Source organism: Octodon degus, unplaced genomic scaffold (genome assembly GCF_000260255.1).
Source record: "Octodon degus isolate 3935 unplaced genomic scaffold, OctDeg1.0 scaffold00262, whole genome shotgun sequence".
NCBI classification, from domain to species: domain Eukaryota; kingdom Metazoa; phylum Chordata; class Mammalia; order Rodentia; family Octodontidae; genus Octodon; species Octodon degus.
Window position 1 is genome coordinate 1,815,398 of NW_004524838.1, and position 9,836 is coordinate 1,825,233.

The 9,836-nt window shown below is 38.3% G+C and overlaps 1 protein-coding gene across 1 annotated transcript in view; it reads left to right on the forward strand.

Moving 5' to 3' along the window:
* The window catches only part of Fam133b (family with sequence similarity 133 member B), a 22,072-nt gene that overhangs the window by 6,931 nt on the left and 5,305 nt on the right, over positions 1 to 9,836 (forward strand). Inside the window, exons 3-8 of the mRNA XM_023706514.1 lie at positions 1,589 to 1,667; positions 2,405 to 2,479; positions 2,605 to 2,637; positions 2,997 to 3,059; positions 3,782 to 3,874; positions 5,442 to 5,492. Coding sequence (XP_023562282.1) covers positions 1,589 to 1,667; positions 2,405 to 2,479; positions 2,605 to 2,637; positions 2,997 to 3,059; positions 3,782 to 3,874; positions 5,442 to 5,492 — 394 coding nt within the window. The remainder of the gene's footprint in view (positions 1 to 1,588; positions 1,668 to 2,404; positions 2,480 to 2,604; positions 2,638 to 2,996; positions 3,060 to 3,781; positions 3,875 to 5,441; positions 5,493 to 9,836) is intronic.

The following is a 9,836-nucleotide window of genomic DNA, read 5'->3' on the forward strand; positions in this document are numbered from 1 at the left end:
TTGCCAGGCAAGCACTTATTCTACTGAGCCATCTCCCCAGCCCTATACCTTCAGTCCTACCTAGATTACTCAATGATTTGGCAACTCCCTGTCTCAAAAAAAAAAAAAAAATTTTTTTTTTAAATGGATGTAGCTTAACCAGAGCCTTTGCTGTCTTTGAATAATTGGACACTTCATAGATATTTAGTCAGATGTTAGAAAGGATGTTTATTTTTATTTTAGATTTATCTGCTGGCTTAGCAGCAAATTGGAGAAACTCATCAAATACCTCTGGTAATTTGTAAATAAAGCATCCTAGTACAGGCCTTATTTTTTTTTTTTTAGTGTATACCATACACTCTGATAAATGACAGGCTTCAGAATAGTTAGCTTCACAATCCTTCTAAGTTAGCCTGGATGCTGGTCAGCAGTGATTAAAGGGTGTCTTATGCCAGGCATGATGGTATATACCGGTGACCTCAATAGGCTGAGGCAGGAAGATTGCCATCAGGTAAATGTCAGCCTGGACTACGTAGCAAGACCCTGTCACAAAAGAGCTAAAAGAGAAAAGTATGCTTATGTATTTATAATAGAGGGCTGGGAAGATCGCTCAGTAGAATAAGCACCTGCCTGGCAAACACAAGGTCCTGAGTTTAATCCCCAATACGGGGGGGGGGGGGGGGCCTGTTATATTCCTTTTGTGTTAAATGGGAAGTTAGCCTTGTCTTCCTCTTTAAGTATATGAGTGCTGTTGTTTGAGGGATTTTTTTATGTTTGCTATTGTTAACTATTGCAGTACACCAGAAAATAAATGGCCCTAGAACAAAGCATATTTTACGATTAAAGTAAGGAAAGGTAGTGAACTTAATAGAGTAAGTGCCCAAACAGGCTTATTATGTTTGTGTAGCATTAAGAGAGCCCATGGGTTAGTTCACCGTAGGACTCACAAGAGTATCAGCCAGTGGTCACACTGAAAGATTTGTTAGAGTGAAAGACAGGCACAGCCAGCAATGGGGAAAGGTACTTGGAGTGAAGACCAAGAGAGTCCTCTTCTCACGGAACCCTACAAGACACAATTCCCAGCTAAGGCAGGGACCAGGCTTGTGATGTTACCAACCGGGGAGACTCATTAGAGACCCTGTATCCAGGGATTTGACTGGTGTTGGTCAGATTGCCTGTCACATTGCAAAATCTCGGGTTTCAAGAAAGATAGCATACTCAGCCTGAGCTATGTTCTTTGTATAGACAGTTTAGAAAGTAAGCAGTTCTTAATGATAGTAAGAACCTTCTGAAATCCAAATTGCCTGATCCCCTAAGAATAATCAGCTGAGGTGCTGTGTTAACTTTTTCTCTGTAAATGGGTCAGGTATTGTATGTTAAGTGCTCAGATGTTGGGTTTGTTCATTCTTAAAATCGATGTTTAGAAAAGGAGTGATTGTTGTCTGGTAGACTTTATTATTACATATGGATGAAGAAATTTAAAATGTATTAACATTGGAATGGGGACCTATTAGTAAAAATTTGGTTACAAAATTTTTGTTACTTTGCTTTTAAGCTTCCATGAAATTTGAAGTGCTTGGAAAATTACTTGTACCTTCTATTTTTTAAGGGAAGAAGTGAAAGAGCAACTAGAAAAGAAAAAGAAAGGCTCTAAGGCTTTGGCTGAATTTGAAGAAAAAATGAATGAGGTTTGTAAATAGTACTCTTAGAAATAAACTAATCTTTTCTTATAAAAGCCATAGCTCTTTAGGTTAAGGGGACTCTTTTTTAGGATGTCTGCCATATTGAACATAGGTTTGTATTTAAATATGTGTTTTCTTTTAGCAAAAAAAAAGAAAAAGGAATAATTGTCTTATAATTTAAGTCTAAATTGTCTAAATGTTGTATTCTTCCCCCTGTATTCTCCATTTTACCGTGAGATTTCCATGGTGAAGTTTGCTTGTTTTGTATACAAGTGTGTATTATGTCAGTCATAGTGAAGATTATTGATTCAGCTTTTGCAGCCTAGGAAGAGATTCTTGCAGTCTTTATTAAGAGGAAAACAGGTCTCAAAAACAGTGTATAGTGATACACTGGGGAATTCCCATCCCGTAGTACCTGCTAAGAGCTAGTACAGGCTCCTTTGATGATACCATCAAGGATTAGTACCAAGAACATCGTTATTTGAGAAGAAGTCTTACTTTGTTGTCTGTGCTGCCCTGAAACTGCTAGGTTCAAAGAAGCTTTGCCTTAACTTCCCGAATAACTAGGACTGTAGGCATAGATTACCATGTCTAGCTCGGATTACCTCTTGACTATATTTCAAAGGTGAGATGAATAAGAGTATTAAAGGGGGAGGCAAGGAAGTATTGTAGTGGTTGTTTTTCTATACTACAACCATTACACGGACTAATAACCTCTAATGGTGTCTATATCCTTTTTATAGAATTGGAAGAAAGAACTAGAAAAGCACAGAGAAAAATTATTAAGTGGAAATGAGAGCTCATCCAAAAAAAAACAGGTAAATACTATTTTTACTGTAATGTCATACATCAGTTTTCACAATAATGCTGTATATACTGCTGTTAACAGATGGATTTCAAAATTCACATTGACTTATTTAGATTTGTATTTGTTTCCATTTAGAGAAAGAAGAAAGAAAAGAAGAAATCTGGTAGGGTGAGCAAAAGTTTTCCATTTTTTGAATGCAATTAAGAACCTACAGAAGAAGTAAGAATAGTTGATTTGACCTGTGTGCGCAAAGCTGTCTTGGCCTGTACAAATGATGATGTGATGGGTGGTGAGGTTCTCTCAGTGACAGGAAAGAACGATGCCAGTTCCCTTGCAACCTGTGTTGTCACTTGGTTGAGCCTTTTGGGGGGAGGTGGTATACCTTTTAGATTTAATATTTTAAAATCTGACAAATATGGCATCTATTTCTCAGATACTAGATTGATTTTACTGAGTACTTGAGAGACTTAGTAAAAGAAAACAATTTCCGCATCTCACAAGCTTTAATTATTTTGTGCTTGGTCAAGTATTCATCTTCTTCTTCATCGAGCTCTGATTCTTCCAGCAGTTCTTCAGATTCTGAGGATGAGGTAAGGTTTGCTAAAGTATTTCATGAAGTAGTGTCACTAGCCTACCTAATGTCAGGAGAAAACCTGCTGTGAATTATCTCATAGGAATGTTTGCTTGCAGGTTTTGATTATTTTTCCATAACAGAGCACTGGCATGAGTAAATTAAATGATGAGATACTTAAATATTGGTGTGTATATATATATATTGAGTGTTTTTTAACTTGTCTAAAAATAAAGATTTAAAAACTTTAAAATGATTTTGGACTGGGTGCTGAGGATTAGATATGATTCAAATCACTTTAAAAAAAAAATGGTAGGGGCCGGGGAGATGGCTCAGTGGAATAAGCGCTTCCCTGGCAAGCGCAAGGGTCTGAGTTCAATTCCTGGTTCTGCCAATAAATAAATAAATAAATAAATATTTATTTATTTATTTATTTTAAAAAATGGTATGTTGCATGAAGTACAGTGATTAAAGCTAGGTATCCTAGCCCACACCTGTAATTCTAGCACTTTGGAAGGCTGAGGCAGGCTAATTACAAACTAAAGTAGGATTTTATCTCAAAATAAAAAGAGCTGAGGACATAACTCAGTGCAAAATTGCTACTACCATGTACACAAAAAACAATAGTTAAAAGCTGGTTCTTTTATTAAATTTTGTTTGTTGATAAAGTTTGAATATTAATGAACTGTATAAATTATTTCTGAAACTAAAAGCGATTGTTTCTACAAATCTTTTATGTAGGAAAAGAAGCAAGCAAAAAGGAGAAAGAAAAAGAAGAACCGTACATATAAATCTTCTGAAAGCTCCCTGTCAGAAACTGAGTCAGACAGTAAGGTAAAAAAAAATTACTTAAATTATTAACATTTTGTTGGTAGCAAAGACATTTATGTTTCCTTTTGTTTCACCACTTACCAATTATTTAAATACAGGATGATTAAAGTAATTTAACAGGAAATATCAAAATGACAATTTTATTACATTCATTCTGTACACTAGTTAGCTGGTTGAAATGACACCTGCTCACGCGATGCTCCAGATTGTACATCAACAGACACTGCCCAAAATAGCGCTTGTGGTAAACTGTTACGTGGTTAAGTTGCTCTCATGTCAGAAGATATGCTGTTTGATTTTGTACTTTGATTTTCTATGCCATTGAACTGATGTACTTAATACCTTACATGTAGCATTTAAGAATTCTCCCTGTTGGGCTGGCCAGATAGTTCAGTGGACTAAAGCGCCTTCTTAGGCAGAGCGCAGCGACCGGGGTTCGATCCCTGGTTTACTGTGCTGGCCTTGCCCCTAGGGTGCGCTGAGATGGCATTGGAGACTGGGCATGGTGGCACATGCCTGTAATCCCAGCGCTTGAGAAACTAAAAACAGGAGAATCCCTAGGAGTCTCATCTAAGTAGTAAGACTCTCTAGACACTGAACTAAATACATGAAAAAAAGAATTCTCCCCCAAGTGCTTCCAAAAATATCACGTGTGTGACAGTATTTTCCCCATTTTCTTAAAGAAGTTTTCATTCAGAAAAGAAAATCTTGTTCCAATTCATACAACTAGTGTTAAAATTGAAAATTGCATCAATATCTGCAAATATCTAGTCTGGTGCCCTTCATGCCCTGCAGTCCCTAAATTTGTTTTGTACCAGCATACCCAGAATTGTCAGTCAGACTTCAGAGATCATTTTTATAAAGGCACACAGTGTTCAAGAAAAACGTAGATTCATGGGCCAGAAGTGTAGCTTCTGGTAGAGTGTGTGACCAGCATGTTCCAAGGGCCTATGTTCAATCATCTGCACTGGAAAAATTGTTGATTCCTAGACCCTCATCTCCAGAGCTGATTTTTTAAAGTCTCATTAGGCTCACAAGTATTACCTATCATTAGCTGATGGCCTGTCTGATTCTGATACAGGGGTGTCCATGAACTATAATTTGACAAACACTATAGGAAGGTTTTGGACAACTAAAACAATGTTTGGATTTTATAGATTTATCTGCTTGCCCCAGTGAACTTTCTTCTAGCAAAATACCTAACACCTAAAAAGTAATAAGTATTTGTTTTGTTTGCCTTTTAACCCTAAGCAGTGGTCTTACAATAATGATAGCTAACATTGAGTGCCTACTATGTGTTAAGCATTGGTCTAAGCAGTTGACTGCTAACTCAATTTAACAACCCTGTGAAGAAATTACTAATCTACAGTGTACATAAACCAAGGATTGGGGAGGTTGTACCTAGAATTAAGACATTAAAAGGAGAAATTATTGCCTTCCTGATAAGAAGAGTGGGCAGATCAGACTAGTGCATGTCAGGGCACAGTTGATTTAGTACTCCAGCTGGGCATTGTGGTGTAAGCCTGTAATCTCTGTAAAGTGATACATGTACGTATATTTGTTTGTTTAGGATAGTTTAAAAAAGAAAAAGAAGTCAAAGGATACAACTGAGAAAGAAAAGGTAACTATTTTTAATTACCTTACTGTAGTCTGTAGTACATTTAATTACATGTTAATTGTTAAGAATTTTTTTTTAATTTGATTTTGTTTTTAAAGGTAAAAATCAGGAGAGTATTCCTATAGAAAGTTTAGGGGCTGGGGAGATGGCTCAACAGAATAAGTGCTTGTCTGGCAAGCGTGAGGGCCTGAGTTCAGTCCCTAGTTCTCCAAAAAAAAAAACCTGTAGAAAGTTTGAATGTCTACCGTTTGGTGAATTATCTCAGATTTTTATCCGAACTCCTTTTTTTGTTTGTTTGTTTGTTTCTGGGGCTCAAACTCGGGACCTTCTGCTTGTGGCACAAGGCACTTGAGCCACTGAGCTATATCCCCAGCTTATCTCAGATTTTTAAAACAAAGTATTTTTGGGGGCCAGGGAGATGGCTCAGTGGAAGAAGTGCTTCCTGGCAAGCACAAGGGCATGAGTTCAAACCCTGGTTCCACAAAAATAAATAAATAAATAAAACAAAGTATTTTTTTCAATGGTCACCACTGCAGTCTTGCTTTGAACCCAGACCCTAGGGGCCGAGAAGCTAGCTCAGTGGAATAAGTGCTTGCCTGGTAAGTACAAGGTCCTAAATTTGGTCCCTGGTACCACCAAAAAAAATAAGCCCAGACCCTTAAGCATTCTAGGTCTGTGCTCTACCATTCAACTCCACTCTTGCCTCTTGCTTTTCTTTTTTAGAACAAGTAATGTAATTTTGAATATGAGAAATTAAAAATTTTGCATGAAGTTATTTTCTGTTAACAATCGAAAATGTGGCAAAAGATTGGATGAGTTCTTTTCAGTGCTTTGAGGCATTTAAGTGACATGTGCAGCTTCAGTAGTGTAATTAAAAGGCTTACAGCATAAAGTTGCACCTCCCCTTTTTGTAAACTTTTACTTTTGTTAGCATATGCTTGGAGTACAAGATGATTGTATTCATCTTGTGTAGTTGGCACATGTAATTTGAGACAGTCCTGCCAGGTTTCCTGGGCTGGCCTTGAGCTTGTGGTCTCAGGCTCCTAAGTAGCTGGATTACACATACATATATTTATGCATACATACAGAACATGGACATGGGGGGGGGCTTGGGGTTTTTTGTATTTTAGGGAAGGGTTACAGGGTGTTCAGGGTCTCACTACTAGGTCGGACTCCTTGTGATCCGCCTGTTTACAGCCTCCCACAAAATGGGATTACAGGCAGATATGTGCTTATATTGAGTATATCATAGATAAATTTTATGAAAAAAGTAAGTAGATGACTCATTTATGACTTAGCTTTTTTAATTTTTTAAGAGACAGGGTTTCCTTGTGTTACCCAGGCTAAACGGTGCTTAAGGGATATCCTCCTACATTGGCCTCCCGAGTAGCTGGGGCTTTGGGCTTTGGGAATTTGGCATGACTCATGTATAACTAATACTAAAAGGAAGGAAACTGATTTCAAGAATTGCCCAAAGGATGTTCTGTGATTTAGCATTAATTCCTGATACTCCCATTATAAAATAAATGAGTACGCTCATGTTTAAAAAAAGGTAAGTTTAGAGCCAGCAAGATAGCTCAGTGGACTAAGTGCCTCCTTAAACATGTGCAAGGACCAGAGTTCAACTCCTGATACTGCAGGCCAGGACAGGCCAGCCCTCAGGCACACTGAGTCACAGACCGAGACCGGGCGTGGCACATGCCTGTAATCCTGGCACTGGGGAGGCTGAAACAGGAGGATCATTATAAGCCCAAGCTGCGAGCCATGTAGTGAGACCTTGTACCAACTACATTTTTATAAAAAGATAAGTGTAAAACTAAAATCTGGTGATACACATAGAACACTAAAACTACTGCAGGTATGCTGATACCTGTGAGCTGAGCGACTGCACTGAAGATAGCAATGTATAATAGTAAGGTCATGCTTGGAATGTCTGTCATTCTGGTCTTCTGAATACGTACTGCTTGTCGTGACATACCAATTATGGCCAGACTGTGTCTCAAGTAAATGTTTATTTTTTTAAAGGGTAATAAATGAAAAAAAGAGACAAAGAAAAAAATGTCACAAAACTGACCTGCTACAATGATGTATATGGTTAGATTTCTAAATTTCTGTGTAAAAATATGTAGCTTTATTTATTTTTTAAAATTTTTGGGGGGGCCAGGGAGATGGCTCAGTAGAATAAGCATTTGCCTGGCAAGCACAAGGGCCTGAGTTCAATCCCTGGTTCCACCAAAAAAAAAAAAAATTATTTCTTTAATTCTTTTTCCATACTCTGTAGAGATTTAAAGTTTAACACATCAATACTTGGTGGAAAATATATGCTCCATCTTATGCCTAAGATGTTTGATATTCAGACAGATAGTGACGTTAAACACAACTGCATATGTTGTAGGGTAATAATAAGCTTCTCTTCTGGAGGGTTAACAACCAAAGTTTACAGACCAAAAATTAGAGAAAAAGAAGGACTGCAAGGACCCTTCCTTTCAAGGTCAGTGAGGACTCAGGACATAGGAGAACCTATACTATAACATCATTTAACTTAGTTATGTCCCAATTATCTGATAAAGGAGATTATGGGGCAACAGAGGAATGTGATCAATGATGTAGTATGTGCCTAAAGAGTCACATGGAGAGAAAACATTCTCTCAGGCTTTCACAGAGTGCAAATTGGTCAGGCAATGGCCGTGACTCATCCACATGGCTGACACTGACAAAGGATCTACAAAGTACGGTACCGGGTTTCAAGATAAGTCCTGAGGGGACTTGACTGACCTTGTCAGATACAAAAGTTACATTTCTTGATATATAGGTCTTGCTTTATCTTGGTCTTAACCATCCAGCAGAAAAGTATAGAAACGAGGTATGAAAAGTAAAGCCATATTAATATGCAGAGCTGTGGAAGGCTGAAGTCAATAGATTCAGACATTGCCAGTCCTGTGGATAACCCACTACTATTGTGGACTACTGAACTATATTGGAATATTTTGCCAGGGAAGCACTTATTCCACTGAGCCATCTCTCCAGCCCCTATATTGGAATATTTTGATGAATTCATGCACCTACATTATTTGGATGGCAGTGGAATACTCATCTCTGACAAAACTAAACAAAAAAAGGAGATATAAATGAAGGACAGTTTTGTATCTGTATATACAAAATAGGATAGATATATAGCCGCTTTTTCTTAATTCAATAAGAAAGATTTGTACTAATAGTGTTTGGACAGGATATCATGTCTTCATGTCTGCATCTTGTGCTAGGAATGACTACTACAAAGGCAATATGCAACGTAATTGTTTTGGTGGGGTTTTTTGGGTTTTTGGTGGGGAGGGCAGGACCAGGGATTGAACTCAGGTCCTTGCGCTTGCCAGGGAAACGCTTATTCCCCTGAGCCATTTCTCCAGCCCGCAATGTATTAATTGTTGTAGCTCTCCTACCAACCTGTTTTGAAACTGTCTCATTGCAGTTTTTTTCTCAATAAAATTATAAGACTACTGCAAGGTGATTTTTTATTTTTTTATTTATACAGAGTCTCACTACACAGTTCAGACTAATAGTGATCCTCCTGTTTTCAGCCTCCCCAGTGCTGGGATTACAGGCATGTGCCACCATGCCCGGACTCCATCACTGGGTCAGCATGCCTCAGGGGCAGGGCCAGCACTGCAAGTGGTACCAGGGATTGAACCCCAGTCCCTGCACTTGCCTAAGCAGGCTCTTAGTCCCCTGAACTACCTCACCAGCCCTTTCAGGGTGATTCCTGAAGTATTTTCAGACATTCATATGTAATGAATACCCATGTACATATCAGCTAGAATGAATGTTCTATACACTTCAAACTTTTGGGCTTGTTTGTTTGCTGGGAGTTGTTTTGTTTTGGTGGTAATGTGTTTTTGTCTTGGGACCTGGTACATGCTATTAAAATACATGTATGTAGGGCTGGTGAGATGGCTCAGTGGTCTAAGGCACCTACTTAGAACAAGCTGCAACAAAGCATACGGACCGCGGTTCAATCCCCCAGCACCACATGCCAGCCAGCCCGGCCCCCTGGTGGGCTGAGCTGGCCACACACACACACACACACAAATAAATAAAATTAAAAAAAAAAAAATACATGTATGTAGTTACTGTTACTTTTCTAAAGTGGACCCGGGACCATAATTTTTGTATTCTAGGAGGTACATACATTTAACTGATCTATATTTTGCTCACCAAGGTGCTCATTACTAGTATTTCTGCTAATAGTGTATGAAGGTCCTCTTGTTTCACATATTTTCAGCATTGTGAGGCTTCATTTTTGCCAGCTGAGGATACAAAGAGTTGAACCTCTTCAGTTGCATTCAGCTC